The following is a 22009-nucleotide window of genomic DNA, read 5'->3' as shown; positions in this document are numbered from 1 at the left end:
TCCATAGAGCGTTTTAAATCTTTCACAGTATGAATTGGTAAATTTACAGTGGTGTAAAACATGTCAAATACACACTGACTTACATGGGTCTTCATGACACACAAGTTGTAAATGTTTTGTTCCACATCTTTAATACAGTATTGTTTAAAAGCTTGATTGCCAGCTGGTAGGGTATCATGAGGATGGACATGGGTGCATTTAAAACCTGTATTAAATCAGCAATGTAAAAAAAAAAAACATTTGGTCTTTCAAGTTGGATGAGGGTTGCTAACAATAAGTACTGCAAAATGAGTCAGACAACATTTAATGCCGTTGCCTGCAATAAAATGTACATGTATTGGCCCACTAACATTGGCCATAAGCAGAGATCACCAGTCTGAAGAAGCCTTTGGCACTCACTAATGCAACACCTACTTGACTTTAGAAATCAATCAATATTTTTTGAACACTAAGAGGTTGAGAGACTTTACTGCTGAATCTCTACCAACATCTACAAAAGAGACCTATTCTGAAAATAAATCCCAACGTATGTTAATGGCAGTGATATAGAAAAACGGATAAAAGTCATCCCAAGCAATGGTGATATAGTACAGTAATATTGTACTAAGATGATACAACAAACTGCAATCAAAACTATTCAGGAAAAATATATAGATATGAGAAGGGTAATCTCTGCTTTCTACTTAAATTTTACTTTAAGTCAATGTTCAGCCCTCATGCAATAGCAGCAATGTGAAAGTATCTAAAGGATTGCTCAAATCTACTTGAAAGATTGTAAAATAACAAAGGAGATCAAAGGAAATATGAAAAAGTAGAGAGCCATATTAAGAGCCAAAAAACAAAGAAAGAGGGAAGAGGTGAGAGATAATAGGAAGCACAGCACTGAGAAATAAACCGTAGAGCCAACAGAAAACTTAACAAATCAAACCACACAAACAAAATCACTGACAATATACATATCATATCTACATTTAGCAGTAAGCACAAAGCAGCAATTAAAGTTGTCCTCATAAAGGTGAGGACAACAATAAAATGACAAAAACAAATCCATAGACAGAAATAGCTATTACCAGCACTGCATAATTTCCCCAGTGCTTAATAGACCTAGGTAACATCTTTCTTACAGTAAATATGGGGAACAATAAAGTGCCAAATATCAGCTGCTCATAGATTCTCCCTCCGATTTCCACAAAGTGCTGATGAATTTACCAAACATTGAAGTGCTGCTCAGCCAAGACTGCAATATTAGTCTTTAAGTCCAAATGGGGGGGTGAATCAAATTAATTTCCCAGATATAAACCTTGAGCATAGGTGAATATGACCATGTTCACCTATGATTTTTCTTTTTCAACATGAGTAGAAAATCATTGATAGTGGTATTGCATTGGTTAATCTTTGGATGAGCAGTACTGTTTGCCTCTCCACTGGCTGGATAGCACCTGGCCCGACTAGGCTTTGAAGAGTGCCAACTGAGTACCCTTAAACCGGCAGCAAATGTGGGCTAATACCTTCACAGGAAATGTATTGACCAATTTAATCCATAGCCTTTTTCCCCACCATTGTCTATCATTTCAGACAGGGAGGACTGTATGAGCACCCTAAAAACCTGAAATTGATGTAAGATTCTGTTAGCGTGTTAGAGGCTTATTTTTGTTATCAAAATGAATTGTATGCTTAGCAGCATTTTAGCAGTGCATCTTGTGTGATAGATAAAGGTTGTGCAAAATTGTTTTCTTGGGGGTTTTCCTTTTCTCTCAGAGGTGGGGTTGTGAGGAACTGGAGGATGAGGATGAGGAGGGGAGAAGGCTGTGGGTGCAGGATGGCTGCATGGGTCTAGGGTTCTGGGATGTGGAACTGGACTCAAAAGGTGATGCCTGCCCAAGACTACCGTCTTTCACCTCCGTGTCCAACTGGGTCGGACACTCAAAGTGGACACAATGGAACACCTGAAAGAGAGAGAGAAACAGGGAATGAGGAACGGATATACAACATTTTCCCCTGGTGCCACTAAGTTTTTCCAGCCCATGATTTGGTTGCATCATGTTCCCCCGCACCGTCATGCAATAGAAAAACATATGTAATTATCAAAGAATTAAAGTGCTTTATTAAGAAGTGAGATAGAGGAATGAAAATATTTCTAACATTTTGTGATTAAAAATATGCACAACCAAATCCAGTGATAGTCATGAATATTGGGTTGACAATTAGACCATTGTCATTATATTTTACTATTAAAATAGGGCTCCAGAGATCTCCAGATGTTTAGAGATCTTTATGTGCACTAATATAATAGGCACATTTATTTAGGACTAATTTCCCACCTGAGTAAGTCGTGATCTAGTTAGCTAGATCACTAACTCTAATTATGAATTGGGTGGTTGATAGTGGTATTGAATGCTGAGCCGTCGTATATCAGACCGTATACCATGGGTATGACAAAATATTTATTTTTACTGCTCTAATTACATTGGTAACCAGTTTATAATAATAGCAAATAGCTGTGGTATATTGGCCATACACCAAACACCCTCAGCCCTTATTGCTTAAATATAATACCCACTGCTAGTAGCCATGTATTAATCTAACAGTAAATGTAATGTCCTAAAAAACTTTGCAGGCATAGCCTACCAATGAGGCCTATGCAATTGCAATGGCCAATGCGCATTTCGCACACATGATCTCAAAGCCATATCAAAAATATTGGTTGTAAAATAGTTGCTATTAAGCTCAATATGGAGAGTTGAGAATTGTTTTGTTATACCACCAGAAAGCTGAGAACCACCTGTCCTCCCTTTAAAAATCAGTGATGTTAGTATTACACAGGATAGCTGTGTTTTCCCCGCTTGCTCCTGTACTCAAGAAAGTGAAACTGAAATAAATGACTATCGCCCCCGTAGCACTCACTTCGGTCAACATGAAGTGCTTTGAGAGGCTAGTTAACGATCATATCACCTCCACCTTACCAGACACCCTAGACCCACAACAATTTGCATACACCCCAACAGATCCATGGGTGAACCAATCTCCATCACACTGCCCTATCCCATCTGGACAAGAGGAATACCTATGTAAGAATGCAGTTCATCAACAACAGCTCAGTCTTCAACACCACAGTACCCTCCAAGCTCATCACTAAGCTCAGGGCACTAGGTCTGAACCCCACCCTGTGCAACTGGGTCCCTCCTGACTGGCTCACCCCTGTTGGTGAAGGTAGGCAACATCACCTCCACTACACTGATTCTCAACACGGGGGCCCCACAAAGGTGCGTGCTCATCCCCCTCCTGTACTCCCCTTTCAGCCATGACTACGTGGCCAAGCATGTCTCCAACTCAATCTTCAAGTTTGCAGACGACAACAGTGGTAGGTCTGATTATCAACAACGACGAGACAGCTTACAGGTGAGGGCCCTGGCAGATTGGTGCCAGGCAAATAACCTCTCCCTCAACATAAAAATAAATGAAAGAGCTGATCGTTGACTTCAGGAGACAGCAGAGAGAGAGCACATCCCCATCCACGTGGCAGTAGTAGGGGGTGAAAAGCTTCGTTCCTCCGAGTGCACATCACTGACAACCTAAAATGGTCCAACATACAGTGTGGTGAAGAAGGCATAACAGCGCCTCTTCAACCTCAGGAGGTTGAATAAATTTGGCTTGGCCACTAAGACCATCACAAACTTCTACAGATGCACCATTGAGAGCATTCTGTTGGGTTGTATCACCGACTGGCATGGCAATTTCACCATCCGCAACCTCAGGGCTCTCCAGAGGGTGGTGAGGTCAGCCTAACACAACACTGGGGGCACATTGTTAATCCAAAATGCGTAGCAGTCAAACTTGTGTTTGTCTTGTCCCGTCCTGTGTTAATTAGTCTGTAAATCTGCTATTTTTTATACATTATAACTGGAACCTCCATCAGAAGCTAACCAGCAAACTAGCTACTCGTCATTGTTTGCAACTGCTAGCGACACTAGCCAGCTTTAGCTTGGACAATTACCTGCCAATCTGAACAGCATGATATCAACCCAGAACATATCTGACTGGTTTTCTCCACTACATCACCGGATTCCTGCCGCAAGCACTGGACCATTACACCGGATCATCACAGCTAACTAGCTGCAAACGAGTGGCTAACGTTGGCTAACGCCTCTGTCCAAAAAGCAAGCACCAGTTAGCCCTGAGCTACCCTCGAGCATGGACCATCTCCCGGCAAGTCGACAGAGTTTACCAGCTAATTCTTGGTCTACAAATACCTCTTTTTCCAATTGGCCTGGACCCTTTATTGTCGACACGGAGCCCCGCCGATCCATCATGACTGGTCTGCCGACGTAATCGTCCGAGGTGGTTTCAACAGGCTTCTCTGTTGCGATGTCGCCGAAGACCCATCTGCTGTCCCCAACCCGCTAGCTTTCTGAACGCGGCTGATCACTCGGCTACACAGCTGATACCTGCTGGTCTGTTCATTAACACTGTAATTCATTTTGTTTATCTGTCAGCCCCAGTCTCGAACTCAGATCCGGTGTGTACCCATCCGACCCGCTCTCATTTGTTGACTTCTGTAACTGTAAAAATGTCTTAGTTTCATGCATATTAACATCAGAAGCCTCCTCCCTAAGTTTGTTTTATTCACTGCTTTAGCACACTCTGCCAACCCTGATGTCCTAGCCTTGTCTGAATCATGGCTTAAGAAGGCCACCAAAAATTCTGAAATCTCCATCCCCAACATTTTCCATCAAGACAGAACTGCCAAAGGGGGCGGAGTTGCAATCTACTGCAGCGATAGCATGCAGAGTCCTGTTTTACTATCCAGGTCTGTGCCCAAACAGTTTGAGCTTCTACTTTTAAAAATCCACCTTTCCAGAAATAAGTCTCGCACCGTTGCCGCTTGTTATAGACCCCCCCTCAGCCCCCAGCAGTGCCCTGGACACCATATGTGAATTGATTGCCCTCCATCTATCTTCAGAGCCACTGCATCTATCACAGTGCCCTCCGTTCTGTCACCAAAGCCCCATATACCACCCACCACTGCGATCTGTATGCTCTCGTCGGCTGGCCCTCGCTACATATTCATCGCCAGACCCACTGGCTCCAGGTCATCAATAAGTCTTTGGTCCAGCAGGTATCTCTCACTGGTCATCCCCAAAGCCAACAACTCCTTTGGCCGCCTTACCGATCGCTGCAGCTGTACATCGCCCATCTGTAAATAGCCCATCCAATCTACCTACCTCATCCCCATATTGTTTTAACTTATTTTTATTCACACCAGTATTTCTACTTGCACATCATAATTTGCACATCTATCACTCCAGGGTTAACTTGCTATAAATTGTAATTACTTTACTACTAAGACCTATTTATTACCTTACCTCCTCACGCCATCTAGATACACTGTATATAGACTTTTTCTATTGTGTTATAGACTGTACATTTGTTTATTCCATGTGTAACTGTTGTTGTTTGTGTAGCACTGCTTTGCTTTATCTTGGCCAGGTCACAGATGTAAATGAGAACTTGTTCTCAACTGGCCTACCTTGTTAAATAAAGGTAAAAAAAATTGAACATTTGTGGACAGAACTGAGAAAAAAAAAGTGTGCGAGCACAGACGCCTACAAACCTGACTCAGTTACACCAGCTCTGTCAGGAGGAATGGGCCAAAATTCACCCACATTCTAGGAAGCTTGTGGAAGGCTACCCAAAACATTTGACCCAAGTTAAACTATTTAAAGGCAATGCTACTAAATACTAATTGATTGTATGTAATCTTCTGACCCACTGGGAATGTCATGAAAGAAATAAAAGCTGAAATAAATCACTCTACTATTACTCTGACATTTCACATTCTTAAAATAAAGTGGTGATCCTAACTGACCTAAGACAGGGAATTTTTACAAGGATTACATGTCAGGAATGGTGAAAAACTGAGTTTAAATGTATTTGGCTAAGGTGTATGTAAACTTCTGACTTGAACTGTACATATGAATTGACTAAAACCATATGTAAACATAATTTCATTGACCAGTGTTCAATGACAATGTACACAGGGTAGAGTAACGGGTAGTAGCTGGCGAGTAACAGTGACTAAGTTCAGGGCAGGGTACTGGGCAGAGGCTGGCTGGTGGTGACTTTTTAACAGTCTGATGGCGATAAAAGCTGTTTTTCAGTCTCTCGGGCCCAGCTTTGATGCACCTGTACTGTCTCCACTTTCTAGAAATTAGCAGGGTGAACAGGCCGTGGCTGAGATCCTTGATGATTTTCTTGGCCTTCCTGTGACACCGGGTGCTGTAAATGTCCTGGATGACAGGCAGTTTTTATTTTGTTTCACCTTTATTTAACCAGCTAGGCCAGTTGAGAACAAGTTCTCATTTACATCTGTTACCTGGCCAAGATAAAGCAAAGCAGTGCGACAAAAACAACAGTTACACATGGGATACTGTCAATAACACAATAGAAAAATCTATATACAGTGTGTGCAAATGTAGAAAGATTAGGGATGTAAGGCAATAAATAGGCCATAGTGGCAAAATAATTACAATTTAGCATTAAAACTGGAGTGATAGTGCAAGTAGAGATACTGGGGTGGAAAAGGGCAACAACAAAAAAAAGAATATGGGAATGAGGTAGTTGAGTGGGCTATTTACAGATGGGCTGTGTACAGCTGCTCAGATATCAGTTTCTTAAAGTTAGTGAGGGAGATAAGTCTCCAACTTCAGCGATTTTTGCAATTAATTCCAGTCATTGAACCCTGTGGCACCCCCATAGAGACTGCCAGAGATCTGGACAACAGGCCCTTCGATTTGACACACTGAACTCTGTCTGAGAAGTAGCTGGTGAACCAGGCGAGGCAGTCATTTGAGAAACCAAGGCTATTGAGTCTGCCGATAACAATGCAGTGATTGCCAGAGTCAAAAGCCTTGGCCAGGTCGATGAAGACAGCTGCACAGTACTGTCTTATCTATGGAGGTTATGATATCGTTTAGGACCTTGAGCGTGGCTGAGGTGCACCCTTGACTAGCTCGGAAACCAGATTGCATAGCAGAGAAGGTACGGTGGGATTCGAAAAGGTCAGGGATCTGTTTGTTAACTTGGCTTTTCGAAGACTTTAGAAAGACAGGGTAGGATAGATATAGGTCTGTAACAGTTAGGGTCTAGAGTGTCTCCCCCTTTGAAGAGGGGGGGATGACAGCGGCAGCTTTCCAATCTTTAGGGATCTCAGACGATACGAAAGAGGTTGAACAGGCTAGTAATGGCAGTTGCAACAATGGCAGCGGATAATTTTAGAGAGAAAAGGTCCAGATTGTCTATCCCAGCAGATTTGTAGGGGTCCAGATTTGCAGCTCTTTCAGAACATCCGCTATCTTGATTTGGGCGAAGGAGAAGCGGAGGGGGGCTTGGGCAGGTTGGTGTGGGGGGTGCAGAGCTGTTGGCCGGGGTAGGGGCAGCCAGGTGGAGAGCATGGCCGGCCGTAGAAAAATGCTTATTGAAATTCTCAATTATCGTATATTTATCGGTGTTGACAGTGTTTCCTAGCCTCAGTGCAGTGGGCAGCTGGGAGGAGGTGCTCTTATTCTCCATGGACTTTACAGTGTCCCAGAACTTTTTGGAGTTAGAGCTACAGGATGCAAATTTCTGTTTCAAAAAGCTAGCCTTTGCTTTCCTAACTGACTGTGTGTATTGGTTCCTGACTTCCCTGAAAAGTTGCATATCGCGGGGACTATTCGATGCTAGTGCAGTCCGCCACAGGATGTTTTCGTGCTGGTAGAGGGCAGTCAGGTCTGGAGTGAACCAAGGGCTATATCTGTTCTTAGTTCTAAATTTTTTGAAAGGGGCATGCTTATTTAAGATGGTGAGGAAATTGCTTTTAAAAGAACAACCAGGCATCCTCTACTGACGGGATGAGGTCAATATCCTTCCAGGATACTTGGGACAGGTCGATTAGAAAGGCCTGCTCGCAGAAGTGTTTTAGGGAGCGTTTGACGAGGGGGTGGTCGTTTGACCGCGGACCCATAACGGATTCAGGCAATGAGGCAGTGATTGCTGAGATCCTGATTGAAAACCACAGAGGTGTATTTGGAGGGCAAGTTGGTCAGGATAATATCTATGAGTGTGCCCATGTTTACGGATTTAGAGTTGTACCTGGTGGGTTCCTTGATAATTTGTGTGAGATTGAGGGCATCTACCTTAGATTGTAGGACTGCTGGGGTGTTAAGCATGTCCCAGTTTAGGTCACCTAACAGAACAAACTCTGAAGATGGGGGGCAATCAATTCACATATGGTGTCCAGGGCACAGCTGGGAGCTGAGGGTGGTCTATAACAGGCGGAAACAGTGAGAGACGTATTTCTGGAGAGATTCATTTGTAAGATTAGAAGTTCAAACTGTTTGGGCATAGACCTGGAAAGTATGACAGAACTTTGCAGGCTAACTCCTCCCCCTTTGGCAGTTCTATGTCGATGGAAAATGTTATAGTTGGGGACGGTGTCTGAATCCTGAATTAAGGATTCAGACACGTCAAAGACACCAGGGTTGGCGAAGTGTGCTAAAGCAGTGAGTAAAACAAACTTAGGGAGGAGGCTTCTGATGTTAACATGCATGAAACCAAGGCTTTTACGGTTACAGAAGTCAACAAATGAGAGTGCCTGGGGACACGCAGGGCCTGGGTTAACCTCCACATCACCCGAGAAACAGAGGAGGAGTAGGATGAGGGTACAGCTAAAGGCTATCAAAATTGGTCTTCTAGTGCGTTGGGGACAGAGAATAAAAGGAGAAGATTTCTGGGCGTGGTAGGATAAATTCAGGGCATAATGTACAGACAGGGGTATGGTAGAGTGCGGGTACAGTGGAGGTAAACCTAGGCATTGAGTGACGATAAGAGAGGTTGCATCTCTGGACGCACTAGTTATGCTGGGTGAGGTCACCCAGAGGTATCTGAGGCATGTTGAGTGGGACTAGGGGCTCCGCAATGAACTAAAACAATGATAACTATCCTAAACAACAGCAGACAAGGCATATTGACATTAAAGAGAGACATAAAGCAAGGTATAAAACAATCCCAGGTTCTGATTGGGAGAAGAGCTAGCTAAGAAAACGGGTAAGACAACAACAGGTAAAATGGTGATGAATGGGCAGAGCGGGTCAGTTAACTGTACACAGGGCCTGAGTCGAGGCTGGGGCCGACAGATAAACAAAATTGAGTACCGTGATTAATGAACAGTCCAGCAGACATCAGCTATGTAGCCAAGTGATCATAGGGTCCAGTGAACAGCAATATATGAAACAGGGAAGCCGCTAGGTAGTCGTTACTACACTAGCAAGCAGGAGACACCGCATTCCAAAAAAAGTTAGCAGGCCGGGGCTAGTAGAAGCGTCTGCTCTGACGTCCGGCAAAGGCCAGTTGAGGGCACAGCGGATGGGATTACGTCGGCAGATCAGTCGTGACGGAACAGAAGGGCTCCGTGTTGACGAAGGGTCCAGGCCAGTTGGCAAAAGAGGTATTGTAGCTGGAGTAATTTTGTTCGCTAGCCGGGAGATGCACCTGGCTCGCTGCTAACTGGTGCTAGCTTTGGGACAAGGGCGTTAGCCACAATAGCCACTCGGTAGCAGCGATGATCTGATGCAGAGGTCCAGTGCTTACTGCAAGAATCTGGTGGTGTAGAGGATTCTAGTCGTGTTATTGAAGAGCCCGGGAGTCATCAGCGGTGTAGCCGAGCAGGCCACTGAGCAGGCCGGGAGATGGGCCTGGCTCAAGGCTGGCATCGGGGCAGGGCCACTTGGTGGCAGCTAGCTAGCTGCGATGATCTGGAGTAAATGGTCCAGAGCTTACGGCAGGAATCCGGTGTTGTCGTGGAGAAAAACAGTCCGATATGCTCAGGGTTGATAACGCGCTGTGAAGACTGGCAAGTATTATCCAGGTTAAAAGCGGCTGTTGTCTGTGCTAAAGGTAAAGGCCGCTAGCAGTGATTGACAATGACTAAATAGCTAGTAGCCAATTAGCTGGTTAGTTGCTGATGGCTAGCTTCTGATGGAGGTTCAGGCTAAGGTCTAAAAATAAGGTCTAAAAATAGCAGATCCGTATCACATTGGGTGAGGCGGGTTGCCGGAAGGTATATTTCATTAAGAAAAATAGAAAAAGAGATCGAGAATATAAGAAAAAAAGCAAGAAATGTACACGGGAGAATGACAAACAACGTCTGCACTGCTACACCATCTTGGCACAAACGGATTGGGATCAGGGATATAGGATTGAGTTCAGGGCTTTGTGATGGCCACTCCAATACCTTGACTTTCTTGTCCTTAAGCCATTTTGATCGGAACTTTGGAAGTATGCTTGGGGTCATTGTCCATTTGGAAGACCCATTTGAGACAAATCATTAACTTCCTGACTTATGTCTTGAGATGTTGCTTCAATATATCCACATATTTCCCTACCTCACGATGCCATCTATTTTGTGAAATGCACCAGTCCCTCCTGCAACAAAGCACCCCCACAACATTATGCTGCCATCTCCGTTCTTCACGGTTGGGATGGTGTTCTTCGGTTTGCAAGCCTCCCCCTTTTCACTCCAAACATAATGGTCATTATGGCCAAACAGTTATATTTTTCTTTCATCAAACCAGAAGACATTTCTCCAAAAAGTACGATCTTTGTCCCCACGTTCAGTTGCAAACCATAGTCCAGCTTTTTTTCATGGCGGTTTTGGAGCAGTGGCTTCTTCCTCGCTGGGCGGCCTTTCAGGTTATGACGATATAGGACTCATTTTACTGTGGATATAGATACATTTGTACCCGTTTCCTCCAGCATCTTCACAAGGTCCTTTGCTGTTGTTCTGGGATTGATTTGCACTTTTCGCAGCAAAGTAGGTTAATCTCTAGGAGACAGAACGCGTCTCCTTCCTGAGCGGTATGACGGCTGCATGGTCCCATGGTGTTTACACTTGCGTGCTATTGTTTGTACAGATGAACGTTGTACCTTCAGGCGTTTGGAAATTGCTCCCAAGGATGAACCAGACTTGTAGTCTACAATTTCTTTCTGAAGTCTTGGCTGATTTATTTGGATTTTCCCACGATATCAAGCAGAGGCACTTAGTTTGAAGGTAGGCCTTGAAATACATCCACATATACACCTCCAATTGACTCAAATTATGTCAATTAGCCTATCAGAAGCTTCTAAAGCCATGACATGATTTTCTAGAATTTTCCCAGTCAACTTAGTGTATGTAAACTTCTGACCCACTGGAATTGTGATGCAGTGAATTATAAGTGAAATCGGTAAACTGTAAACAATTGAAGTCTGTAAACAATTGTTGGAAAAATTACTAACCGACTTGCCAAAACTATAGTATGTTAACAAGAAATTTGTGGAGTGGTTGAAAAACGAGTTTTAAAGACTCCAACCTAAGTGTATGTAAACTTCCGACTTCAATTGTATTCTGGTCAAGGCTCATCCTATATAACTACTGCTGTACACACATTTTCTATTCATATACTGTCCATACACACCATCATATACAGTGGCTTCAGAAAGTATTCAGACTCCTTCCACATTTTCTTACGTTACCGGCTTATTCTAAAATGGATTTAAATAAAAAATAACTAAATCTACATACAATACCCCATAATGACGAAGCAAAAAGGTTTTTAGAAATGTTTCCAAATTGAAATATTAAAACCAGAAATACCTTAATTACATACGAATTCAGACCCTTTGCTATGAGACTTGACATTGAGCTCAGGTGCATCCTGTTTTCATTGATCATCTTTGAGATGTTTCTAGAACTTTATTGGACGTGATTTGGAAAGGCACACACCTGGCTATATAAGGTCCCACAGTTGACAGTGCATGTCAGAGCAAAAACCAAGCCATGAGGTTGAAGGAATTGTCCGTCGAGCTCCGAAACAGGATTGTGTTGAGGCACAGATCTGGGGAAGGGTAGCAAAAAATGTCAGCAGCATTGAAGGTCCCCAAGAAGAAAGTGGCCTTCATCATTCTTAAATGGAAGAAGTTTGGAACCGTCAAAACTCTTCCTATATCTGGCTGCCAGGCCAAACTGAGCAATCGGAGGAAAAGGGCCTTGGTCAAGGAGGCGACCAAGAACCCAATGGTCACTCAGAGAGCTCTTGAGTTCCTCTGTGGAGATGGGAGAACCTTCCAGAAGGACAACCATCTCCGCAGCACTCCACCAATCAAGCCTTTATGGTAGAGTGGCCATCTTCAGTAAAAGGCACGACAGCTCGCTTGGAGTTTGCCAAAAGGCACCTAGAGACTATGAGAAACAAGATTCTCTGGTCTGATAAAACCAAGACAGAACTCTTTGGCCTGAATGCCAAGCATTCTCTTTGGCCTGAATGCCAAGTCTGAAGGAAATCTGGCATCATCCCTATGGTGACGCATGGTGGTGGCAGCATCATGCTGTGGGGATGTTTTTCAGCAGCAGGGACTGGGAGACTAGTCAGGATCGAGGCAAAGGTGAACGGAGCAAAGTACAGACCTGCTGCAGAGCTCTCAAGACCTCAGACTGGGGCGAAGGTTCCCCTTCCAACAAGACAATGACCCTAAGCTCACAGCCAAGACAATGTAGGAGTGGCTTCGGGACAAGTCTCTGAATGTCCTTGAGTGGCCCGGCCAGAGTCCGGAGCTGATCGAACATCTCTGGATAGACCTGAAAATAGCTGTGCAGCAATGCTCCCCATTCAACCTGACAGAGCTTGAGAGTATCTGCAGAGAAGAATGTGAGAAACTCCCCATATACGGGTGTGCCAAGCTTGTAGCGTCATACCCAAGACGATTCCAAGCTGTAATCTCTGCCAAAGGTGCTTCAACAAAGTACTGAGAAAAGGGTCTGAATACTTGTTTTTTTATTTGTAATAAATGAGCAAAAAGATAATGTTGCTTTGTGGGAAAATCAATTTTAGAATAAGGCTGTAACCTAACAAAATGTGACAAAAAGTCAAGGGGTCTGAATACTTTCCGAAGGCACCGTACATATCTATTTCTATATTCTGGATGCGACCAATACAACATTTTACTTACACAGCCAAGTCAAAGGGTTGCAAAATGTGACTAAATGGTTGCAGTATGGAGCCCTGTAAATGAAAAATCCAGACAAAATATTATTTTTTATTACGGTTTATGCGCAATCCTCTCACCTCATTTGCAGTGTTGTTAGTTCCCACGATGCGAATAAAAGAGGCAGGCTGCTTGTCGAATTTGAGTGTCTGCCACGATCTGTTGAAGAAAAACAAAACTGTTAAAAGATCTCAGATGGACAGTATTATAAAAAGATTATTTGAAAAGAGTATGGGAAAGGGAGACTTGAAGACAGACTGGGAGTCTTACCGACATGGCACCTTGGTGCGGTCCACCACCTTTGTCCACTGCTGCTGATTGGTGGAGATCTCAATGTAGTAACTGTAGGATCGCTCATCACAATCCCACAGTAGCAGTCTGTCCAGATAGAAATAGAAAATTAAATGTGCAGACGGATACAAAACCTACAATACTCAACATGAGAGAAGACACACACATCCCTACCTTAAGGAGCCAATAGTGTAGGGTTGAGCCAGTTGAATGACAATGGCCCCAGAGCCCAGCTGGTGACAGGTATAGCCCGAGTCCCAGTCGTAGTTGTGCGTGTCCCCGTTGAGCAGAGCGTTTCTGCTCCGACTAACACCCTCGATGACACTGGAACAGGCTGCGATGGTAGCCATATTCTCATTTGGGACTGCAGATATGAAGGATGAATAAAAGCAGAGGCAAAAACCAGTAGAAGAGAGAGAGAGGATTGGGAATAAAGAAGAGGATTGGAGAGAGGAGTAAGAGATGTTTATGTTGATCTGACCTGGCATCTTAAGAATCATATGTAACACTAGTATAACGATTGATATTCCTGCCTTACCGAGAATACCCTTTTCCAGAGTGAAGGAGCGGTGTGTGAACATGCACTCGAAAGCCACCAGATGGAAGACCTTGTTGACAGTGTTATGCGTCCCCACAATGCGCACATACCTGGGACACAAGGGAACAAATGAAAATCACACCCACTGTTGTAGAACCAAAAGTCAAAATTGGTGCCAACCATAGGAAGCCACAGGTAGAGATGCAAAGGGTGAGGCTTTACCTGGCCACACGTGGTGTAAAGAAGAGGTTCTGCCAAGAGCGACACAGGTACTTGGAATGGTCCACAACACGCACCCAATCCAGCTCATCCATGGACACTTCAATATAGTAGGAGTAAGACCTACACCAAAACAGATATAGACCATACAAAACCCAGTTACCAAAGCATAGCTGATGAGTATCTCTATTATCAGCATGATAGTAACATTACTGCAATGTATACAGTACCAGTCAAAAGTTCAGACACACCTACTCATTCAAGGGTATTTTCTATATTTTTACCATTTTCTACATTGTAGAATAATAGTGAAGGGATCAAAACTATGAAATAACACATATGGAATCATGTTTAAACACTTTTTTTGGTTACTACAAATCAAAATATATTTTATATTTGAGATTCTTCAAAGTAGCCACCGCTTGCCTTGACAGCTTTGCGCACACTTGGCTTTCTCTCATCCAGCTTCACCTGGAATGCTTTTCCAACAGTCTTGGAGGAGTTCCCACATATGATGAGCAATTGTTGGCTGCTTTTCCTTCACTCTGCGGTCCAACTCATCCCAAACCATCTCAATTGGGTTGAGGTCGGGTGATTGTGTAGGCCAGGTCACATGAGGCAACGCTTCATCACTCTCCTTAGTCAAATAGCCGTTATACAGCCTGGAGGTGTGTTGGGTCATTGTCCTGTCGAAAAACAAATTATAGTCCCACTAAGTGCAATCCAGATGGGATGGCATATCGCTGCAGAATGCTGTGGTAGTCATGCCTTGAAAAACACCAGCAAAACAACCCGGCACCATCACATCTCCTCCTCCATGCTTCACGGTGGGAACTATACATGCAGAGGTCATCCGTTCACCTACTCTGTGGTTGGAACCAAAAATCTCAAATTTGGACTCATCAGACCAAAGATTTCTACCTGTCTATTGTCCACCTCTTCTTCTTATTGGTGTCCTTTAGTAGTGGTTTCTTGCAGCAATTCGACCATACAGTTAAATAGTTAACACACGCACGCAGCGGTCTAAGGCACTGCATCTCAGTTCAAGAGGCATCACTACAGTCCCTGGTTCGAATCAGGCTGTATCACTTCCGGTCGTGATTGGGAGTCCCATAGGGCGGCACATAATTGGCCCAGCGTCGTCCAGGGTAGGCCGTCATTGTAAATAAGAATTTGTTCTTAACTGACTTGCCTAGATAAATAAAAAAAGTCATACACACCAAAAGTTTACTTTGTTGGCATTTACGTATGTCTCCATTACCAGTAAAAGATCATCAAAACCTATTTATTTCACTTACTTGAGGTGCTGTTTCGTTGTTCATTTGTTAATAGCAGTGGCACTCATAGCAAGTAGCTCAAAGATGTACGTTTCAACAACACTAACTCCGGTAGGGTAACATCTGAAAAAGTGTGCACTGGGGCTCGACCAGTCGGCGAAAGCCAACATCATCCACGACAGAGGACGGTTGATTGTCAAGGGCAAATAATTAGATTATTATCTTGGCGTTAATGAATTCCGACCTTTGAGTCGTCTTAATATTAGACATCACGCACCAGTTGTTATTGACAAATAGACAACCCCCACCCCTTGTCTTACCAGACGTAGCTTCTCTCTCCTGCAGGTGCATGGAAAATCCCGCCAGCTCTATATTATCCATGTCATCGTTCAGCCATGACTCGGCGAAACATAAGATATTACAGTTTTTAATGTCCCGTTGGTAGGATAATCTTAAATCATAGGCCATCAATTTTATTTTCCAATGATTGCACGTTAGACAGTAGGACGGATGGTTGTGGGAGTTTACATGTTTTGCCTATGGATTCTCAGAAGGCAGCCCGATCTGTGCCCCCTTTTCCTCCGCCTTTTCTTCACGCAAATGACAGGGATTTGGGCCTGTTCCCGGGAAAGCAGTAGATCTTTCTCGTCTGACTTGTAAAAGGAAAAAGCTTCTTCCAGTTCGTGGTGAGTAGTCACTGTTCTGATGTCCAGAAGTTATTTTCGGTCTTAAGAGATGGTAGCAGCAACATTATGTACAAAATAAGTAAAAAAGTAAGTTAAAAACAATGAAAAAATAAAAATAGCAGTTGGTTAGGAGCCTTTAAAACATCAACCATCCTCTTCGGTGCCATCTTAGCGCTTGATGGTTTTTGCGATTGCACTTGAAGAAACTTTCAAAGTTCTTGAAATATTGTGTATTGACTGACCTTCATGTCTTAAAGTAATAATGGACTCATTTCTCTTTGCTTATTTGAGCTGTTCATGCCATAATATAGACTTGGTCTTATACCACCCCTACCTGTCACAGCACAATTGAAAACACAAAGAAAGACATTGCACAAATTAACTTAAGGCACACATGTTAATTGAAATGCATTCCAGGTGATGAAGCTGGTTGACAGAATGCCTAGAGTGTGCAAAGCTGTCATCAAGACAAAGGGTGGCTACTTTGAAGAATCTCAAATATAAAATATATTTTGATTTGTTTAACACTTTTTTGGTTACTACATGATTCCATATGTGTTATTTCATAGGTTTGATGTCTTCACTATTATTATACAATGTAGAAAATAAAGAAAAACCCTAGAATGAGTAGGTGTGTCCATACTTGACTGGTACTGTATATAAAAACATTGCTCATCAGTTGAGCAAAACCTTCAGAGAGGAATTAATGAGTGTTTGATAGCCTACAATGCAGTTAGACTTAGCAGAATCACTGATTGGCATATCACCTTGCATCCCAAATAATTACTCATTATGTGATCAAGATTAGAGATTGTGCCTTGCTTAAACTGATACCTTAAAACATGCTGGATGTCTCACTCACCGGCTGTCCCGGTCCCAGAGCAGGATGCGGATGTGGTTGATGATAGAGGCCTGGCCCAGTTTGATCTGAAGGCCAGCGCGGCCGTCCTCCTCTATGGGGTGTCTGGAGAAGCCGTGGTCCAGGTCGTAGTTCTGGGTGTCTCCGTCCAGCAGAGCTGACTTCAGCTCTCCCTTCACCACCTGGGCCCCGTACTTCATGGTGGCAATGTTCTCCTCTGGGACTGTAAGACACAAAGGCATCACATTGAATACATAATATTAAATACATATCGCTCACACACACGGAATACAAAGAGACACATACAGAATTCACACGCAAACAGAATACACAGACTCCCGTTGACAATTTAAGCTATTAGTTGCCGACTACTAGAACAGGACTGGAAGCGACAGACTCACTGAGCATGCCGCGGTAGTTGAGGTCCATGTCACGACTCTCTGAGCGGGTCTTGATGGCATCCAGCAGGTCGTCTGGGTTGAGCAGTCCCGAGGGACGCACCACGTTTAGCATCTCCGTCAGGCTCATGAGCGGCAGCCGCACAGCTGCCATCACATCCTGCGTGGCGCTTCCCTCGCCATTCTGCCGGCTCCAATGACACAGCGCCTGGAAGATCTCCTTCTCGCTCGCTGCAAATGAGTCCCTCCGTAACACGGTCAGCAGAGCAGTCTGCACAGAGAGAGAGAGAGAGGATAAAAAAGATATTCAGTTAATACTACTTCTATCAAATTGGATTCAGTCATATTTACTGGATCTGGGTCTTGTTCATTAGGGCACACAATGAAAATCGTTTGAAAACATTTAGCAAAATGATTTTTTTTTAAATGCATTTCTTATTAGTCCAGGTAGTTCCCTTCCTGTTTTGGTCCATGTTCTTCCATGTTTGTTGCCTAATGAACAAGACCCTGCCAACTCTCACTCACCTTGGACAATGTGAGGAAGCCGTCTGAGGCCAGGACCTCCGGGGCACGACGGTCCATGAAGGCGCAGCACGCTGCACTGAGCGCACTCAGACAGTACAGGCTGGCCACGTCAAACACCAAACACACATTGTGCGTATGCAGGATGGTGCGCAGGAACTCTGAGGTAGAGTCCTCTAGTGGCTGGAGGCCATAGCGGTGGGCCAGACCCAGGAAGTCCAGCAGCACCTCCTCGCGGGCTGAGCTGAGGCTAGCCCGGCCCGTGTAAAGGTAGTTGAGGAGCATGGAGAAGGCCTCGGCTCGCGTCTCCTCCAGGGTCACCTCCGCCTGCGGCTGGGACTCCTTCATCCCGCCATACAGCAGAGCTCTGGGAAAAAGGATTACACATCTCATAAACTGTTACCTAGTCCTAGCTACTCCTTTTAGTGTGCTCATTTGGAGTATGTTAAGATTCTGAAATACAAATGTTCACAATTTATTCAAGATTAAAAATATGAATATCTAAAATGTCTACAAATAAGCTAAATCAAAAATGGTAATTGAGATATTTATAATGTTGAATAAATTAATGTCAACATTTTGTATTTTAGAATCTAGAGGTCAACAGATTATGATTTTTCAACGCTGATACCGATTATTGGAGGACCAAAAAAAGCAGATACCGATTAAATCGGATGATTTTTTTATATATTTGTAATAATGACAATTACAACAATACGGAATGAACACTTATTTTTACTTAATATAATACAAATAAAAATAAATTTAGTCTCAAATAAATAATGAAACATGTTCAATTTGGTTTAAATAATGGAAAAACAGTGTTGGAGAAGAAAGTAAAAGTGCAATATGTGCCATGTAAAAAAGCTAACGATTAAGTTCCTTGCTCAGAACATGAGAACATATGAAAGCTGGTGGTTCCTTTTAACAGGAGTCTTCAATATTCCCAGTTAAGACGTTTTAGGTTGTAGTTATTATATGACTATTTCTCTCTATACCATATGTATTTCATATACCTTTGACTATTGGATGTTCTTATACTCACTACAGTATTGCCAGCCTAATCTCGGGAGTTGATGGGCTTGAAGTCATAAACGGCGCTGTGCTTCAAGCATTGCCAAGAAAGTGCTGTTTGAGTGAATGCTTACGAGTCTGCTGCTGCCTTCCACCACTCAGTCAGACTGATCTATCAAATCATAGACTTAATTATAATAAACACACAGAAATACGAGCCTTAGGTCATTAATATGTTCAAATCCGGAAACAAAACGTTTATTCTTTCAGTGAAATACGGAACTGTTCCGTATTTTATTGAACGGGTGGCATCCATAAGTCTAAATATTGCTGTTACATTGCAAATAAATATTGCTGTTACATTGTCATAATTTTGTAAATTTCTGGCAAATTATTACGGTCTTTGTTAGGAAGAAATGGTCTTCACACAGTTCGCAACGACCCAGGCGGCCCAAACTGCTGCATGTACCCTGACTCTGCTTGCACAGAACGCAAGAGAAGTACCACAATTTCCCTAGATAATATTGCCTTTTAACATTCATTTATTTTAATTAACTAAATACGCAGGTTTAAAAAAAAATATACTTGTGTATTGATTTTAAGAAAGGCATTGATGTTTATGGTTAGGTATATTGGTGCAACGACAGTGCTTTTTCGCAAATGTGCTTGGTAAATCATCACCCGTTTGTCGAAGTAGGCTGTGATTCGATGCACCGCATTGATTATTTGCAACGCAGGACAAGCTAGTTAAACTAGTAATATCATCAACCATGTGTAGTTAACTAGTGATTATGTTAAGATTGTTTTTTAAAAGATAAGTTTAATGCTAGCTAGCAACTTACCTTGGTTCCTTGCTGCACTCGTGTAACAGGTGGTCAGCCTGCCACGCAGTCTCCTCGTGGAGTGCAATGTAATCTGCCATAATCGGCGTCCAAAAATGCCAATTACCGATTGTTATGAAAACTTGAAATCGGCCCTGCCGATTAATCGGTCGACCTCTAATCTAGACATACTCCATATGTTAAAGCACTCAATAAAGAGTAGATTGACATCAAGATGTTTTCTGTATCATATATAGTTCACCGATCACAAGGTCTTACAGGAGGCATCCTAAAAAGGACGTAAAATGGCCACTTTCATCATGATTTTCTCGAAAATAGTTTGTGATACAAATGTAAAAAGCATGTAAAACAATCCTTCCTCCCAATGCAGTCCCTATGTGAGAATTGCCAGAACAATCTGAGATACCAAAAATATTTTACAACCACCCAAAACAGCTGTACCTGAAGTAGTGACAGCGTGCTGCCAAGATGACCCTATGGGCCGGAAAGCGTTTCTCCTCCACAATGAAGGTGACATCACTGTACTCTTCACCTGGAACCAAAGCACCCAGCTGCTCGGAGAGTAGATGGATGTGGTCAATCTCTGACACTGAGGCCAGTGGACGCAAAGGATGGCTGTTGCTACTCATTGTGGTTAGACTTGGGGCGTCTCAATAACATCTGACAGAAGAGAAGACAAGCTGGTTAATTGGTGTCATTGAAACTGGCAGTGCACAAACTGTCTATAGTATCTAGCTACAGTAGCTAACTTTTGATAACTGTAGACCTTGAACAGCCCTGTTCAATGAAGGTCCTGGAGGGCGGAAACACTTCTGGTTTTCATAATCTACTTCTAATATTGGACTAGTTCATCATAAGTGCAATAAACTGAAAAGGCAGGTAGAAACAAAAAACAGAAGTGTTTCGGCCCTGGCTCCGGGACCGGAATTGAACAGCCCCGCTGTAGACGGAGCTAGGGGATAACAGTTAGATAGCTACTGTGTAATGTGGGTAACAATGACATTATGTATTTGTTATAATAGGTAGACAACTTGAAATACAGGAATCATCTAACTAGCTAATAAATCATGAATGTGAAACTATTCAGCGTAGCTAGCAATATCAGCCACTGAGGCAAAGATTCGTATAACTAAACCAAGCCACACCACAGCCTGTCGTTTCAAATGGGAACAAATTAGTAATAGTGGGCAGAACAGGCAAGGTGGGCCCAGCCATGCACGGGCTAGCGAGATCTTATTGGCGCGTTCGAGATACTATTTGCATATTTCCTTTAAGGGCCGCCTACTCTGCGAAGGGCGTGTGTGCAATAATTTAATTCGCCTTTGCAATCTTGCTTAATTAACGACGCAATTATTTTTTACTTTGGAAAATGGTCAAGTCTACAAAACGCAGTCCACTCTGTTCGTAACAAATTCTAGTTTTTGGAACAGAAACATGTATTGAGATCAAATGTTTCATCGATGAGAAAATTAGCAGAATGTCGGGCAAAATCTATCTCGTTCCATCTTCTTCCACTACCTGCCACTGTGCTTCCCCTCACTACCATAACGCTAAGCGGTTACTTCACATTTGTACATCCGGTGAAATATCTGTCTCATTGTTCTATCTGTCCTACTGATCTGTGATGCGGTCAACTGATACAGCAGCTTGGGTTTCACCCGTGTGACATACCTGCACAATAAGCATATCCACGTCGTTCACCCTTCCACGAAGCCTCTTCCTTGACGTTATTTTCCCCTTTATTCAATCAAATGATCGTATTGAACATTTCGTCATGAATAATTGCTATAGGTACTAAAAAAACGCTACCATTGCAAACACCACTAAGTAGGGTGACAACCCGGATGTTGTTAGGGTGGGGAGAACGGCACTGTTCCATGAAACAATAGCGCCCCTTGTGTATGGACAAACATTGTAAATGCAGGTGGTGGATGTAACACATGCGAAAATGATCACTTAACAACAATGTAAATTCCTGTAAACCTCAACAGTTTGTGATTGCGGCTCGCAATTCGGGTTGTTCCTGCATCTGGACATTCTTGAATCTGCAAGAACTCCCTTTGAGCATACCATTGGTTCCGTCATGAACGCCCACCTCAATTATGCAATCTCTATTTTTTGCACTTTAAGCGCCATCTTCATGCATGTGTGAAACCACAGAGTTACCAAAGTTTTTTTTTTATTACTAACCCAGCTCATCTCTGAAGTTACTGTCTTGGTGATACTTTTGATATTCTCGGTTTCCTCTCATTGTCTAAGGGGTGACACTAGTTATCAAAGCCACGCAGTCAAAATTGGCCAAAT

General features: G+C 43.1%; 1 protein-coding gene across 1 annotated transcript; it reads right to left on the bottom strand.

Annotated features, from left to right (window-relative positions):
• Positions 1-105: 105 nt before the first annotated feature.
• Positions 106-21598, bottom strand: LOC110529801 (BTB/POZ domain-containing protein 9). Its single transcript, XM_021612338.2, has 11 exons — positions 21377-21598; positions 20147-20365; positions 17853-18216; positions 17331-17598; positions 16933-17152; positions 14111-14230; positions 13889-13998; positions 13525-13714; positions 13330-13437; positions 13140-13218; positions 106-1946 (listed from the first exon to the last, which is right to left on the bottom strand). Exons 2-11 carry the CDS (start codon positions 20332-20334, stop codon positions 1755-1757), a joined length of 1839 nt encoding a protein of 612 aa, XP_021468013.1. The 5' UTR covers positions 20335-20365; positions 21377-21598; the 3' UTR covers positions 106-1754.
• Between the last annotated feature and the right edge of the window lie 411 nt (positions 21599-22009).

Source organism: Oncorhynchus mykiss, chromosome 8, assembly GCF_013265735.2.
Source record: "Oncorhynchus mykiss isolate Arlee chromosome 8, USDA_OmykA_1.1, whole genome shotgun sequence".
NCBI classification, from domain to species: Eukaryota; Metazoa; Chordata; class Actinopteri; order Salmoniformes; family Salmonidae; genus Oncorhynchus; species Oncorhynchus mykiss.
This window is presented reverse-complemented; position numbering and strand designations above follow the sequence as displayed.

Bases quoted from the DNA above. Each gene is read 5' to 3' on its own strand.
- LOC110529801 (XM_021612338.2), bottom strand. From the start codon at position 20,334: ATGAGTAGCAACAGCCATCCTTTGCGTCCACTGGCCTCAGTGTCAGAG. The intron at 18,217-20,146 runs GTACAGCTGTTT...CCTTTTTCCCAG, and splicing joins GCACGCTGTCACTACTTCAG to AGCTCTGCTGTATGGCGGGA. The intron at 13,999-14,110 runs GTAAAGCCTCAC...CTTGTGTCCCAG, and splicing joins TTTACACCACGTGTGGCCAG to GTATGTGCGCATTGTGGGGA.